General features: G+C 43.9%; 1 protein-coding gene across 1 annotated transcript in view; it reads right to left on the reverse strand.

Moving 5' to 3' along the window:
- LOC139368344 (phosphatidylinositol 3,4,5-trisphosphate-dependent Rac exchanger 1 protein-like) overlaps positions 1 to 17,627 on the reverse strand; it is a 141,272-nt gene that overhangs the window by 50,340 nt on the left and 73,305 nt on the right. Inside the window, exons 11-16 of the mRNA XM_071107108.1 lie at positions 17,314 to 17,414; positions 8,796 to 8,899; positions 8,251 to 8,300; positions 4,805 to 4,880; positions 4,585 to 4,657; positions 1,304 to 1,449 (exon numbers count right to left, since the gene is read on the reverse strand). Coding sequence (XP_070963209.1) covers positions 1,304 to 1,449; positions 4,585 to 4,657; positions 4,805 to 4,880; positions 8,251 to 8,300; positions 8,796 to 8,899; positions 17,314 to 17,414 — 550 coding nt within the window. The remainder of the gene's footprint in view (positions 1 to 1,303; positions 1,450 to 4,584; positions 4,658 to 4,804; positions 4,881 to 8,250; positions 8,301 to 8,795; positions 8,900 to 17,313; positions 17,415 to 17,627) is intronic.

The following is a 17,627-nucleotide window of genomic DNA, read 5'->3' on the forward strand; positions in this document are numbered from 1 at the left end:
CAGTACATGCTTTTACATTTGGATAATAAAGCAATAAAGAAGATAAGCCACCTGCATTTGTTTATTAGGTTACTGTGCAGTGTGACATGTAAACGTAGCCTACAATACATACTATAGTAAACATGGAAATGCAGGCACGCAGGACACCAGGGTTCAATTCCCCAACGTGGAGGAAGGGGTAGGCTGTCCTTGTTAAAAATAATTTGTTCTTAACAGATTCCATGTGTTATTTCATAGTTGTGACGTCTTCACTATTATTCTACAATGTAGAAAAGAGTAAAGATAAAGACAAATCCTGAAATGAGTAGGTGTGTTCAAACTTTCGACTGGTATTTGATTAATATAATAGTTTCTCTATTTCAAGAAAAAACTAAAAACCCTCTGGGTTTCCATTAGGATGGAATGGAAAATATGGCGCTGCACAACGTGACGGTCGGCAGTACAGTACTGGGCTATTTAGCTTAAGAATCCCGATGTCATGTGGGCAAGGCACGCGGAAGACCGGGGTTTAATTCCCCGACGGGGAATGGATCCATAATTAAATAAACATCGGCATATTGAAAGAGTATTTTTATCATTATTTTATTAATGAAAGCATAAAGATGCTATTAGTTACATTGTTTTAGTTTGAACGTGCAGACTGATACTAAGAACAGAACAGTGGGAACATTTCCCTAGTCAGCGCCATTATTAGTGCAATGCCCCTTAAATATTTTGAAGAGGATTTAGTTTTCAAATAATGTAAAATGAGCGAGAAAAAAGCCATTCTTGAACATGGGGTGAGCCATTGTTACTAATGTGTAAATTAAGCCAGTTTGTTATTCTGAATTATTTATTTCTGATTTTAGGGGGAGAAAAAACAAAAACCTACAGTCATCTCATGGGTCTCCCAGTCAAGGCCAGCACAGGTATTGAACCAGCATCCGTAGCAACACAGCTTGCACTGCTATGCTGTCTTTTAGCCCATTGCGCTCAGGCGCTGTACAACGAGTGGCCTACAGTAATACAGTAAGAGCAAAATAATCTTAACATAAAATAAAATAATAAAAACCTTAGTGTAACAGTTTTAGTAAGTAATACTTAAGTCGTGCACAATTATCAGTTTCTAATTAGGTTTAAGTCGCCCATTCATTGTCAGTTAGAGACACAGTAGGACACAAAAGCATAATCAGTACTCTAACTCCCCCTTGTGTTGGTCTGGAGCAATGAAGTGGCAGGATACCATACTAAACCACAAGTTACCTCTAAATCCCGCAGCGTAAGCTCGCAACTTTTAAAGGAGGAACCATGTAATTACACTCACCACTAGGGACTTGACCAGGATGTTCTCGATGAGCTTAAAGTCGTTGCGCTGCAGCTGCTTGCTCTTGGAGTTGGTACCCTCCATCTCCTCGTCGGCGTAGAAACGAAAGAACTGCGACTCGTCTTTGAACTCGGTCTTCTCCAGAACTGTGACAAAGAGTTGAACTGAAGATAAATGTGGTTCACTTGAATAAATCTTTAACCGGAGTCTGCGTCTGAAAAGGAACATCACCCTGTTCCCTAGGTTGTATTTATTATGGATCCCCAAGGCAGCAGCTACTCTTCCTGGGGTCCGGCAAAATTAAGGTAGTTATACAATTTAGAAAACATTCCAATACATTCATTACAAAATTCACAACGCACCAGGTATGTGCCCTCAGGCCCATACTCCACTACCACATATCGACAACACAAAATCCATGTGCACGTGTGTGTATAGTGCGCATGTTATAATGTGTGGGTATGCATGTGTCTGTGCCTATGCTTGTGTTGCTTCACAGTCCCCGCTGTTCTAAAAGGTGTATTTTTATCTGTTAATTTTTGGGGGATTCTACTGCTGCATCAGTTACCTGATGTGGAATAGAGTTCCATGTAGTCATGGCTACATGTAGTACTGTGCACCTCCCATAGTCTGTTCTGGACTTGGGGACTGTGAAGAGACCTCTGGTGGCGTGTCTTGTGGGGTATGCATGGGTGTCTGAATGGGTGTCTGAGCTGTGTGCCTGTAGTTTAGACAGACATTTAAGATATATTTAGGATATGGCAAATATGAGTGGCAATATTTTCCGCCATTGTCCTCAGTAATTTTTCATCCAAGTTGTCAGACCCTGGTGGCTTGTCATTGTTGATAGACAACAAATTCAAAATGACTTGTCTTTCATAATTTGGTCAGATATACTTGGATGTGTAGTGTAAGCGTTTGTTGCTGGCATGTCAAGCCTAAATTTGCTAATCTTGCCAATGAAAAAATTATTTAAGTTGTAGCAATATCAGTTGGTTTTGTAAAGAATGAGCCACCTGGTTCAATGAATGTTGGAGCTGAGTTGACCTATTTTCCCCAAATGTCATTGAAGGTGCTCCAAAGCTTTTTACTATCATTCCTTATGTAATGTATCTTTATTTCAGTGTAGAGTCTTCTTTTTATTTAGTTTAGTCACGTGATTTCTCAATTTGCAGTACGTTATCCAATCGTTTGTGCTGCTTACTTGCCATTCCTTTTGCCTCATCCCTTTCAACCATACCATTTTTCAATTCCGCATCAATCCACAGGGATTTAACAGTTTTTACAGTCATTTTCTTAATGGCTGTATGCTTACTAGTAACTGGGATAAGCAATTTAATAAATGTGTCAAGTGCAGTGTCTGGTTGCTCCTCATTATACACCACGGACCAACAAATATTCTTTACAAAACTTTACAAAACTTATTGTATGACCTCTTATAAACTATATTAGGCCCAGCCTTTGGAACTTTGGTTTTCCTAGATGGTTAATATATTGTGATCACTACATACGATTAATCTGGATACTGCTTTTAAGCACATTTCTGCAGCATTAGTAAAGATCTTATCAATACATGTTGATGATTTCAATCCAGTGCTGTTTGTATCCTGCGCGACCCGGGCTGGCAAAATTCTGAATCATTGCTAATCTAATTCCCGCAATGCATACAAAGCCCTCCCTCGCCCTCATTTCAGCAAATCTGACCACGATTCCATTTTGTTGCTCCCAGCCTACAGACAGAAACTAAAACAGGAAACGCCCATGCTCGGGTCTGTTCAACGCTGGTCTGATTCCACGCTTCAAAATTGCTTCGATCACGTGGACTGAGATATGTTCCGGATAGCATCGAACACCAACATTGATTTATACACTGATTCGGTGAGCGAGTTTATTAGCAAGTGCATCGGTGATTTTGTACCCACGGTGACTTAAAACCTTCCCCAACCAGAACCCGTGGATTGATGGCAGCATTCTCGCGAACCACTGCTTTTAATCATTGCAAGGTGACCGGAAACTGTCCGCCAGCCTCCGTCCGTCCGTCTGACCGTCCGCCTCCGGTCGCCTCCGTCCGTCCGACAGCCTCCGTCCGACCGCCTCCGTCCGACCGCCGCGGTTATCAATAATGTTATAATCAAAACATAACGTTTGACATTCACAATTTCTTCCTCATAGGTGTCAGTTCGTCGGGCCGTCTGTCCACACGCCTCCGTCCATCCGCACGGCTCCGTCCGTTTGCCTGTCCAACAGCTCGCACGCCTCTGTCCGTCCGTCCGTCCGCCAGCCAGCCAGCTCGCACGCCTCCGTCCGTCCGCACACCTCCGTCCGCCTGCCCGCACGCCTCCGTCCGCCAGCCAGCACGCACGCCTCCGTCCGCCAGCCAGCCAGCACGCACGCCTCCGTCCGTCATGGGACATGTAGTATATTATGCTGGTTTGAGTGTGTTCGACGTTCCCGAGGAAATAGCTACCAAGAACAGGAATGTCTAGCCTAATTAAATCAGACCAGGCTATGGGATATGTTTGGGCTCTGGGAAGACCTTTAAAAGACGCTCAATGGTTCAATGCTATGACGTAGACCATGAGTGTGGAAACGCCAAACAGCTGCGTTCAGTGTATGTCTGACTGTGGTCTATGGTCGTCTGACTTGACTCAAATGTATTGATGTGGGACGACCTTCTACATTTACTGACTGTCATAAATGGGGCAAGTCCGAATTTGCACTTAACTCCAATTTACGTGGAAGTCTCCCGTTGACATCCATGCATGATTAAGTGAAAATTTGCCTGAAGTGAAAGTATGGATTCGTTCCAATGTGAATAGGAAACCTTTCTAGTGCCAGTTACAGTATGAAACAGAAATATGACAATGCAATACCAGGTGTTAATTGTTTATAAGAAAACAACCGAATGTGTATGACAACTGACACCTATGAGGAAGAAATTGTGAATGTCAAACGTTATGTTTTGATTATACCATCATTGATAACCGAATCGTATAACAAGAGGTATATTATGTTCTCTGGAAAAATATCCTGCTCAGAGAAACACTTGATCCCAAGCAGTAGAATCTTCCTACAAAAGTGGTTTTGCAGACCCAACATGCCCTTATTATGGTAGTAAATGCATTGTAGCATTGTCATAAATTAATTATATGAAATGATGTTAATGCCCTCTGACTATCTGCTCAGGGGAACATGAGCCTGATGAAAAATGTACTGCAATATCCCTGGTGTATATCCTCCAGTCAGTTATAACACATGACGTTGGTGTGTGTTGTACTGACCATGGTGCATGAAGCCGTTGTTGCACAGTCCGACCCCCATTGTCACCGCTTCCTCACGTGTGGAACAATCACCCTTGGAAACAGAATGAAGCAGTCACAATTAAGAGTGTCACCTGTTTACTTGTTGTTTTCACCTCGTTGACACAGTGGGGAGCGTGTGTGTGTGTGTGTGTGTGTGTGTGTGTGTGTGTGTGTGTGTGTGTGTGTGTGTGCACTGTACCTGTGACAAGAGCCAGTCCACAAGTTTGCTGGCAGGCAACACAGACTTGAAGGTTTTTAAATGGTAGTCTCTATCCCTGTAAGTGAAAAGGAGATGGGCGAGTAAGGATATGGTGTCATAAAACACCCATTCAAGCAAATCAGGTGCACACAAATAATCACACTTCCAAGATAGGGTTCTAGGATTTTTTTATATGGGAAGGCCAAGGGGGGACAACCAGCAAATTGTATCACAAATAGCATTGGCTTAAATACGATGCATTGTACTGAATAACGGTTTCAACTGTTTGTATATGCCCGGTAATCTATTCAAATACAGTTTAGGTCAGAAGTTTACATAAACTAGTTTTAATGACTCCAACCTAAGTGTATCAACCACTCCACAAATCTCTTGTTAACTTCTTGGTGGCAGTATGTTCACGTCCGGATGAAAAGCATGTCCAAAGTAAACTGCCTGCTACTCAGGCCCAGAAGCAAAGATATGTATATTATTAGTAGATTTGGATAGAAAACACTGTTTGAATGATGTCTGCAAGTATAACAGAACTTATTTGGCAGGCGAAACCCCGAGGACAAACCATTCAGATTTTTTTTTTTGATGTCTGTGTGTGTGTATATATATATATATATATATATACATATATATATACACACACACACAGTGGAACGACATTTATTGGATACTTCTAACTTTTTTAACAAATCAAAAACTGAAAAATTGGGCGTGCAAAATTATTCAGCCCCCTTAAGTTAATACTTTGTAGCGCCACCTTTTGCTGCGATTACAGCTGTAAGTAGCTTGGGGTATGTTTCTATCAGTTTTGCACATCGAGAGACTGACATTTTTTCCCATTCCTCCTTGCAAAACAGCTCGAGCTCAGTGAGGTTGGATGGAGAGCATTTGTGAACAGCAGTTTTCAGTTCTTTCCACAGATTCTCGATTGGATTCAGGTCTGGACTTTGACTTGGCCATTCTAACACCTGGATATGTTTATTTTTGAACCATTCCATTGTAGATTTTGCTTTATGTTTTGGATCATTGTCTTGTTGGAAGACAAATCTCCGTCCCAGTCTCAGGTCTTTTGCAGACTCCATCAGGTTTTCTTCCAGAATGGTCCTGTATTTGGCTCCATCCATCTTCCCATCAATTTTAACCATCTTCCCTGTCCCTGCTGAAGAAAAGCAGGCCCAAACCATGATGCTGCCACCACCATGTTTGACAGTGGGGATGGTGTGTTCAGTGTGATGAGCTGTGTTGCTTTTACGCCAAACATAACGTTTTGCATTGTTGCCAAAAAGTTCAATTTTGGTTTCATCTGACCAGAGCACCTTCTTCCACATGTTTGGTGTGTCTCCCAGGTGGCTTGTGGCAAACTTTAAACAACACGTTTTATGGATATCTTTAAGAAATGGCTTTCTTCTTGCCACTCTTCCATAAAGGCCAGATTTGTGCAATATACGACTGATTGTTGTCCTATGGACAGAGTCTCCCACCTCAGCTCTAGATCTCTGCAGTTCATCCAGAGTGATCATGGGCCTCTTGGCTGCATCTCTGATCAGTCTTCTCCTTGTATGAGCTGAAAGTTTAGAGGGACGGCCAGGTCTTGGTAGATTTGCAGTGGTCTGATACTCCTTCCATTTCAATATTATCGCTTGCACAGTGCTCCTTGGGATGTTTAAAGCTTGGGAAATCTTTTTGTATCCAAATCCGGCTTGGTGTGTTCCTTGTTCTTCATGATGCTCTCTGCGCTTTTAACGGACCTCTGAGACTATCACAGTGCAGGTGCATTTATACGGAGACTTGATTACACACAGGTGGATTGTATTTATCATCATTAGTCATTTAGGTCAACATTGGATCATTCAGAGATCCTCACTGAACTTCTGGAGAGAGTTTGCTGCACTGAAAGTAAAGGGGCTGAATAATTTTGCACGCCCAATTTTTCAGTTTTTGATTTGTTAAAAAAGTTTGAAATATCCAATAAATGTCGTTCCACTTCATGATTGTGTCCCACTTGTTGCTGATTCTTCACAAAAAAATAGAGTTTTATATCTTTATGTTTGAAGCCTGAAATGTGGCAAAAGGTCGCAAAGTTCGCAAGGCACTGTATTTGCATGGATATTATTTTACTGCTCTAGGGTTGTAGTTATTGTTTGATAACTTTATTTACTAGTGGTGCATGGGTCTAAGGCACTGCCTCTCAATGCTAGAGGTGTCACTACAGACACCCTGGTTCGAATCCAGGCTGTATCACAACCGGTCGTGATTGAGCGGCGCACAATTGGCCCAGAGTCGTCCGGGTTTGGCCGGTGTAGGCCGTCATTGTAAATAAGAATTTGTTCTAAACTCACTTGCCTAGTTAAATAAAGGTTAAATTAATTTATGTAATATATATATATATATATATATATATATATATATATTTATTTTTTTTTAAATGTTTTTTCTTTATGCGATGCGCAATGCAGAGAAAGCCAGAAGATGAATGATCATTTAATTACCATAGTGAATTTATAATGTCTGTTTATGTGTCAATTAATCCCCAAAGGGATGGGTTGCCAATTGCCGTTTTGACACAAAAATAAAACGTCTGTCATTCATTCATTGCAAATAGCACTTTTCGGTAGTGCTCAAAGCATGCCATTCCATGAGAGAAGCATTTATTTTTCAACTCGAAGGCCGGTTTTGGTAGTTAGGGGCAAGTCCTACTATCTAAACTAGGCCATTATTGTAAGAAAAAGAAATAAGCGATTCAGGAAGCACTGAAAGGATGTGGTTGGTTGGTTGTCACGTGACGGGCGGAAAACGTCGACAGTGTGTTTGCTCATAAATCTCACTGTGGTGACTAAGTACAGGGTGTTTCTGCAAGGCACTACTATGTGAACGATGACAAATTGACCCAAATGTAATGTTAAACGACAGTGTAGCACCCTCTATTCGACCATACAACCTCGGGGTTGTGGTCAGTCGTCACACTAAACATTTTAGAAAACCAAAATCTGTGTTCTTAAAACCTTGTACCTTGCCAGTCAACGGTTGGCATTCTGAACTGGCAGATTAGTTTTCACTAAACTGCATTGTAAATACCAAATGGGTCCAACATTGTTTCATAATGACAGGGTGACCAACATATTTCTATCAGTGTGATATTTTCCCAAACCCATTCTGTTAAGTATGAGACAGACACCCTGGCAACACCAATCAATGCCCCAGAGCAAGAGGGAGAGGCGGCGGTAGGACCGAAGCAGTGTGTGTGTGTGTGTGTGTGTGTGTGTGTGTGTGTGTGTGTGTGTGTGTGGAAGAAGGAAGAGGGACAAGATGGACAGGGGGAAGAAGAGAGATGAGGAAAAGGAAGAAACAGAGTAGGCAGAGAAAGAGGTGTAGGGGGAGGCGGAGGTGGAAAGGGGAGGAGGAAGAAATGGTGGAAGAGTAGGAGGGATACCTACTTGGCGACAGGGGTATACAGGCTGTGCAGACGACAGTAAAGCCTCACGCCCTACAAGAAGTAGAGAGAGAACACGTTTTGAGTCACTGTATCCTCAACAGGCAACCCTCAAAATCAGGGGCAAATTCTAACTTCAACTTAAGTCAAATTTGACCTGGTCTCCTATTGACATCACTGCATGACTTAGTGAACATTTGACTTAAGAAGAAGTCAGGATTCCCCTTGAGAGTTCAAAAGCAGAAGCAGTGCTGTAGGATGTTGGCTAAAGACACCTGGTGGAAGTGATCGTTTGCGCAACAAAACATGAGTCAGTCAGATGTGTTCAGACATCACTTAAAGCGCTGATCTCGTAACAGCGCTTGCCCTCCCCAAGTCCAACATCCCACAACTACTTTTCAGATGCCTGTTTATTTATGGCTTTGGTGCAAAACAAGAACTCTTGCTGTTTTTCATCTTGATATATTAACAGGGTTGGGGTCAATTCCATTTAAATTCAGACAATTCAATTTGACTGAATTGAAATGGAATTGATACCAACACAGATACCTTTGACATGATGTCCTCCATCTCGCTCCTGGCCTTGTAGGTGCCGTCATCGTACCGGAAACGGTAAAACACCGGCTCGTTCTTGAACTGGTGCTTGTCTGACACTTAAATGTCAAGAGAGAGAAAGAGAGAGAGAAAGAGAAAGAGACATGCTTAACATGAGCTCCTGATATATTCAATATTTTTTGGTTTTTAGAATGAGATACTATAATCAAGAAAGAATTCCAGACCAGAAGTGATGAACAACAACTCTATTCAATCAGAATAGGAAAATAATAACTGCGCCTCAAGGTAAGAAGTTTTGACTCTAGCTAGCTAGCTGGCTACACAACAAAGACCTAGCCAGCAGACTAACAAGCTAGCCAGAATAAACGAGCAGGAACAAACCTAGCAAGGGGAGTTAATACAACTACATCAAACGACCAAACTGAGTGAGTAAACCAGAAAGGAGCACGGACTAACTTTAAACATATCTTCTGTTTTTTTGTGTGAGGATTAGTCACTCTTTTTTATGTTTTTTGAGCTAAATTAGCACTAGCTAGCAACAGCAGCAGACAGACAAACTGGTTGCTATGGCAACGGGGCAGCAGGACAGAGCAGCAGCAGCAGAGCCCACAGGCACCATGTGCCCACTCCCCCTCAGCGCTGAATCCATTCTCTACCCTAAAGAGGCCAAACATGACACATCGAGGAAAGCTTTTAAACAGAAACTACTAAAGGGGAAGCCAGAAACCCTTTTCGCAGACCTCTACAAAAGGGCAGAGACTCAGGACAGGGCAGAGACTCGGGGGGAAGGCTAATATGGTATAAATCTGAACTAATTAAATCAATCGAATTGATCAAAACAGGAGAATTCTTCATCTCGTTAAAAATCAACAAGGAGTCTATCTTGACAGATAAAAACCGTCTTCCTCTGTGCCACATACATTCACCCCTCAGAGTCACCCTACTTCAATTAAGAGTTTCTCCATTCTAGAGGGGGAAATTAGTCACTTTCAGGCGCAAGGCAACATACTGGTTTGTGGAGACCTGAAGGCTAGAACAGCAGAAGAACAAGACACTATTATCAGTCATGGAGATAAACACCTACCAGGAAGCAACAACCTTTCCCTCCCCAAATACCCCCACAGAAACAACTATGACAAAGTGAAAAACAAAAATGGAGTACAGGTCGTGAAGCTCTGTCGAACACTGGGTCTGTACATAGTCAATGGTAGGCTGAGAGGGGACTCTTTTGGTAGGTACACCTACAGCTCATCCCTTGGCAGCAGCACTGTAGACTACTTCCTCACTGACCTAAACCCAGAGTCTCTCAGAGCCTTCACAGTCAGCCCACTAACACCTCTCTCAGACCACAGTGAAATCACAGTGTATCTGAGAAGAGCGGAACCCACCCATGAATCATCACAGCCCAATAAATTACATGGTACTAAAACAGGCCTATAGATGGAGTGCAAACAGTACAGACATCTACCAAAAAGCAATTAGTAGCCAAAAAATACAATCTCTCCTGGAGGTGTACATTTGGCAGTTTGGAACATAAACTTTATATTTGACAAATTAGCCTCTTTGGCTAATCTAAAGAAGCATAAGAGCAAACCAGAAATAACAGATAATGAAAAATGGTTTGATAATGATTGCAAAAATCGAAGTAATTGAGAAATACATCTATTCAGAAACACAGAGAACCAGACAACAAAAATGTACGCCTTCAATATGGGGAAACACTGAAGCAATACAAACACACCCTGAGAACAAAAAATAACAGCACATTAGAAAACAGCTGGATGTAATTGAGGAATCCATATAATCAAACCATTTCTAGGAGAATTGGAATAAATTAAACAAACTTCATCAGGAGGAATTGACAATCCAAAATGGGGATATGTGGAGAAATCACTTTGCAAACCTCTACAGCAATATAGGAAAGAGCCCAGAACAAAAAGATATTCAAGAAAAATGCTTGAATCAGCAGTCAAAGTCTATCAGAATCCTGTGGATACCCCAATAACAGAAGAATTATTGGAAAAACAATGCACTCTCAAACCCAAAAAGGCCTGTGGTGCTGATGGTATTTTAAATTCAAATTGGCTATACTCAAACTCTTCAACATTACCCTCACTGCAGGTATTTCCCCCGATATTTGGAGATTGATCACACCAATCTATAAAAATGGAGACAAATTTGACCCAAATAATTAGAGGAATTTGTTTTAACAGCAACTAGGGGAAAATTCTGTGCTGTGTTATAAATAGCAGACTACATCATTTCCTTAATGAACACAACGTTCTGAGCAGAAGCCAGATTGGATTTCTAAAAAATTATCATACAACAGACCACATTTACACCCTCCACACTAATTGACAAACAAGTCAACCAAAACAAAGGCAAAATCTACTCATGTTTTCTAGATATCAAAAAAGCATTTGGTTCAATTTGGCACAAAGGTATTTTTTTATATACTAATAGAAAGTGGTATTGGAGGGAAAATGTATGTTATTAAATCAATGTACACTAAAAACAAATGTGTGGTTAAAATTGGCAACACGCAAACCGAATTCTTCTCTCAGGGACATGAAGTGAAACAGGGCTGCCCAATAAGTCCAACACTATTTAACATCTACATTAATGAATTGGCAAAAACATTAGAAGAATCGGAAGCACCTGGTATCACCCTACACAACATTGAAATCAAGTGTCTGCTGTACGCAGATGACCTGGTGCTGTAACCCACTAAAAGAGGGGTTACAGCAGCACCTAGATTGTCTTCACAGGTTCTGTCAGACCTGGGCTCTGACCTTTAACCTAAAAAAAAACAAATATAATGATATTCCAAAAAAGGTCTGGAAATCAGGATGACAAATATAAATTATATTTGGACACAGTTCTATTAGAACACACCATATCTAGAATTAAATATCAGCAAGAGAGAGAGCGAGCGAGACGGGGGGGAGAGAGAGAGCGAGCGAGACGGGGGGAGAGAGCGAGCGAGCGAGACACGGGGGGGAGAGAGAGAGCGAGCGAGACACGGGGGGGAGAGAGAGAGCGAGCGAGACGGGGGGAGAGAGAGAGCGAGCGAGACGGGGGGGAGAGAGAGAGCGAGCGAGACGGGGGGGAGAGAGAGAGCGAGCGAGACGGGGGGGAGAGAGAGAGCGAGCGAGACGGGGGGGAGAGAGAGCGAGACGGGGGGGAGAGAGAGCGAGACGGGGGAGAGAGAGAGCGAGCGAGACGGGGGAGAGAGAGAGAGCGAGACGGGGGAGAGAGAGAGAGCGAGACGGGGGAGAGAGAGAGCGAGCGAGACGGGGGAGAGAGAGAGCGAGCGAGACGGGGGAGAGAGAGAGCGAGCGAGACGGGGGAGAGAGAGAGCGAGCGAGACGGGGGAGAGAGAGAGCGAGCGAGACGGGGGAGAGAGAGAGCGAGCGAGACGGGGGAGAGAGAGAGCGAGCGAGACGGGGGAGAGAGAGAGCGAGCGAGACGGGGGAGAGAGAGAGCGAGCGAGACGGGGGAGAGAGAGAGCGAGCGAGACGGGGGAGAGAGAGAGCGAGCGAGACGGGGGAGAGAGAGAGCGAGCGAGGAAGAGAGTGATAGAGATTGGGAAGAGAGAGCGAGATGGAGAGAGAGGGGGAGCGAGAGAAAGGCGGAGCGAGAGAGAGGGTTCAACAACTGATTGGTTCATTGGTTAAACATTCATCACTAATCATTGAACCAGTAGGGTTGCTACTGTGTATAGACTAACGCTTTCAGAACATCCATTGAGCCAGTGCAAAGGGAGACCCATTGAGAGCTCTCAAATCATAAATGAAAAGTCCAAAGGGGAAAACACAGGGAAATTGGTTTTGAGATGCTGATGACTCGACACACACAAATTGAGCTCCCCATAACAAAATAGGTCTCTCTCCCCTGCCTTCTTTCCCTGCCACTCTCTGCTGTCACCCTGAATCTCATTCTCCGTCACCTGTGCTCCCCTTGAGATCAGTGCCTAATGAGTGGCAGCCCTATACCCCAGAGGCAAAGCCATCACTGTCCCCATGTCCTATCCCACAACACCCCCCCCCCCCCCCCCAATCCAGTCAGTGTTGTCTTTGAGCCTACTGGGCCACTGTAGGCAGTGTCAAGAAATATGCAGGTTTCTCTCTGTTTTGGCGTGAGACGGCTCTCATAGCTTAGGTCTGTTATTGCGTTAGATGCAGGCAGGCCCCAAGTGATTTACTGTCAGCGCCAAATACATTGTGTGTGTGTGTGTGTGTGTGTGTGTGTGTGTTCTGTTATCAATGCATGATTTCTATCGGTAAACCTGTAACTAAGCTACTAAGTCTGCTGGTATAAACCTGGGGAAATGGTTTTGTAACTATTTATGAAAAATATTTATTATTTCTTTCTTTTTCCTACCATCCTACCATTCCTCATTGGATAGACACTGGAACCTCCATCAGAAGTTAGCCAGCTAACTAGCTACTAGCTAGTATTCATTGTTAGCCACTGCTAGCGGTCTTGACCTTGAGCTCGGACACCATCCAGCTTTAGCTAGGTCAATACCTGCCAGTCTGCAAAGCGCTATATGAACCCAGCGCATATCGGGTTGCTTTTCTCTACCACATCACCGGGTTCCTGCTGCAAGCTCTGGACCATTACACCGGATCATCGCAGCTAGCTAGCTGCAACCGATTGGCTATTGTTGGCTGACACCTCTGTCCCGAAGCAAGCACCAGTTAGCCTTGAGCTAGCCTCGAGCTAGGCCCATGTCCCGGCTAGCCGACGAAGTATACCAGCTAACTCTTGGCTAATATACAATAGTTGTGACTACCGAAAGGCTCCCTGACTCACCTATTGCTGCTCATTGGACCCTGTGATCACTCGGCTACACAGCTGATGCCTGCTGGACTGTTCACTAACACGGTACATAAATGTGTTTATCTGTCAGCCGCAGCCTTGAACTCAGGTCCTGTGTGAACCGGACTGACCCTCTCTGCCCATCCATCGCATTTACCCGTTATTGTCTTAGCTCTCCCGATCAACACCTGTGACTGCTTTGTGACCCTCTCTAATGTGAATATGCCTCGTCTACTGCTGTTTCGGAAAGTTCTTATTGTTTTACTTCACTGTAGAACCCTCAGTCCCACTCAACATGCCTTTTGTCCCACCCCCCACTCAAGCAGAGACCTCACCTGGCTTAACTGGTGCCTCCAGAGATGCAACCTCTCTCATCATCACTCAATGCCTAGGTTTACATCCACTGTACTCACATCCTACCATACCCTTCCTTGTCTGTACATTATGCCCTGAATCTATTCTACCACGCCCAGAAATCTGCTCTTTTTATTCTCTGTTCCCAATGCACTAGACGACCAGTTCTCATAGCCTTTGCCGTACCCTTCCTACTCCTCCTCTGTTCCTCTGGTGATGTTAACCCAGGCCCTGTAGCCCCCAGTACTACACCTATTCCCCAGGCGCTATCATTTGTTGACTTCTGTAACTGTAAAAGCCTTGATTTCATGCATGTTAACATCAGAAGCCTCCTCCCTAAGTTTGTTTTATCCACTGCTTTAGCATACTCCGCCAACCCTGATGTCCTAGCCATGTCTGAATCATGGCTTAGGAAGGCCACCAAAAATTCTGAAATTTTCATCCCCATCTACAACATTTTCCGTTAAGATAGAACTGCCAAGGGGGGAGGAGTTGCAATCTACAGCAGAGAGAGCCTGCAGAGTCTCGTCTTACTATCCAGGTCTGTGCCCACACAGTTCAAGCTTCTACTTTTAAAAATCCAATAAGTCTCTCACTGTTGCCGCTTGTTATAGACCCCCTCAGCCCTGGACACCATATGTGAATTGATTGCCCCCCAATCTATCTTCAGAGTTCGTACTGTTAGGTGACCTAAACTGGGACATGTTTAGCACCCCGGCAGTCCTACAATCTAAGCTTGATGCCCTCAATCTCACACAAATTATCAAGGAACCTACCAGGTAAAGCCGCAAACATGGGCACCCTCATAGATATCATCCTGACCAACTTTCCCTCTAAATACACCTCTGCTGTCTTCAACCAGGATCTCAGCAATCACTGCCTCATTGCCTGCGTCCGTATTGGGTCCGCGGTCAAACGACCAGCCCTCATTACTGTCAAATGCTGCCTAAAACACTTCAGCGAGCAGGCCTTTCTAATCGACCTGGCCTGGGTATCCTGGAAGGATATTGACCTCATCCCATCAGTCAAGGATGCCTGGTCCTTCATTAAAAGTAATTTCCTCACCATCTTAAATAAGCATACCCCTTTCAAAACATTTAGAACTAAGAACAGATATAGCCCTTGGTTCCCTCCAGACCTGACTGCCCTTGACCAGCACAAAAACATCCTGTGGTGTTCTGCATTAGCATCGAATAGCCCCCGCGATATGCAACTTTTCAGGGAAGTCAGGAACCAATACACACAGTCAGTTAGCCTTTGCTTTCCTAGCTTTTTCAAACAGAAATTTGCATCCTGTAGCACTAATTCCAAAAAGTTTCAGGACACTAAAGTCCATGGAGAATAAGAGCACCTCCTCCCAGCAGCCCACTACACTGAGGCTAGGAAACACTGTCACCACCAATAAATCTATGATAATTGAGAAATTCAAGAAGCATTTTTCTACAGCTGGCCATGCTTTCCACCTGGCTACCCCTACCCCAGCCAACAGCTCTGCACCCCTAGCAGCATCTTGCCCAAGCCCCCCCTTATCTTTTACCCAAATCGAGATAGCTGATGTTCTGAAAGTGCTGCAAAATCTGGACCCCTACAAATCAGCTGGGCTAGACAATATGGACTCTTTCTAAAATTATCTGCCGAAATTGTTGCAACCCCTTGTTGCAAAGCCTGTTCAACCTCTCCTTCATGTCGTTTGAGTTACCTAAAGATTGGAAAGCTGATGCGGTCATCACCCTCTTCAAAGGGGGAGACACTCTAGACCCAAACTGTTACAGACCTATATCCATCCTGCCCTGCCTTTCTAAAGTACTTGAAAGCCAAGTTAACAGACAGATGACTGACCATTTCGAATCTCACCGTACCTTCTCCACTATGCAATCTGGTTTCCGAGCTGGTCATGGGTGCACCTCAGCCATGCTCAAAGAGAGCTCAGAGTTCAGTGTGTCAAATCAGAGGGCCTGTTGTCCGGACCTCCGGCAGTCTATGGGGGTGCCACAGGGTTCAATTCTCAGGCCGACTCTTTTCTCTGTATACATCAATGATGTTGCTCTTGCTGCTGGTGATTCTCTGATCCACCTATATGCAGACGACACCCTTCAGTATACATCTGGCCCTTCTTTGGACACCGTTAACTAACCTCCAGACGAGCGTCAATGCCATACAACACTCCTTCCGTGGCCTCCAACTGCTCTTAAATGGAAGTAAAACTAAATGCATGCTCTTCAACTGATCGCTGCCCACACCTGCCCATCTGACTAGCATCACTACTCTGGACGGTTCTGGACGGCATCCAATGTGCTATCACAGTGCCATCTGTTTTATCACCAAAGCCCCATACACTACCCACCACTGCGACCTGTACGCTCTTGTTGGCTGGCCCTCACTTAATACTCGTTGCCAAACCCACTGGCTCCAGGTCATCTATTAGTCTTTGCCAGGTAAAGCTCTGCCTTATCTCAGCTCACTGGTCACCATAGCAGCACCCACCCGTAGCACGCGCTCCAGCAGGTATATCTCACTGATCATCCCCAAAGCCAATTCCTCTTTCGGCAACATCTCCTTCCAGTTCTCTGCTGCCAATGACTGGAACGAACTGCAAAAATCACTGAAGCTGGAGACTTATATCTCCCTCACTAACTTTAAACATCAGCTGTCAGAGCAGCTTACAGATCACTGCACCTGTACACAGCCCATCTGTAAACTACCTCATCCCCATGTTATTTATTTTTTTGCACCCTAGTATCTCTACTTGCACATCATCATCTGCACATTAACCCACCAGTGTTAAGAGGCAAAATAATTACAATTTAGCATTATGGCCTATTTATTGCCTTACCTCCCTAATCTTACTACATCTGCACACACGGTACATAGATATTTCTATTGTGTTACTGACTGTACATTTGTTTATGTGTTACTCTGTTGTTGTTTTTGTCCCACTGCTATGCTTTATCTTGGCCAGGTCGCAGTTGTAAATGAGAACTTGTCTCAACTGGCCTACCTGGTTAAATAAACATAAATGAAATATGGAGACAACAAGACAGGAGGGGAGTAAATAATTAATGAATAATATCAAATGAGACTGACAGAAGTGTGAGACTGAAAATACAATACAAACAAATACACCCATGAAGTGCAAATAATGAGGCATATGGAAAGAGAGAAGAGAATAAAGGAGAGTGGGAGGATTAGAGAGAAACATATATAGAACAAGAGAAGAGAGCAAGAGAGAGACAGAGAGAGAGAACGAGAACCAGAGAGAAAAAGTGAGGGGGGGGGGGGGGGTAAGCCAGAAAGAATGACAGAATGGTATGAAGGACAGAGTCTGTCCTCTCACCATGGTGGATGATTCCGTTCTCCAGCAGAGCTTGACCCAAGTTGACCCCCTCGTCTGGCGTGCTGATCTCTCCACTCTCCATCAGCCACGACACAAACTCACTGTGGTTACAAGGACACAACACTTTAGTATAATAAGGTGTAACAAAAATAAACATGGTGTTAAGAGTTTAAAAAGACTGACCAAATGCCATTTAGAAGATGCTTTCATCCAAAGTGAGTGCATACATTTTCTGTATAATGTGGCCCCAGCAGGAATCGAACCCTGAGCCACACAGATCCAATAGCATGGGATACAGTCAGACTGGACCCCAG

This window comes from Oncorhynchus clarkii, chromosome 16, assembly GCF_045791955.1.
Source record: "Oncorhynchus clarkii lewisi isolate Uvic-CL-2024 chromosome 16, UVic_Ocla_1.0, whole genome shotgun sequence".
Lineage (NCBI taxonomy): Eukaryota > Metazoa > Chordata > Actinopteri > Salmoniformes > Salmonidae > Oncorhynchus > Oncorhynchus clarkii.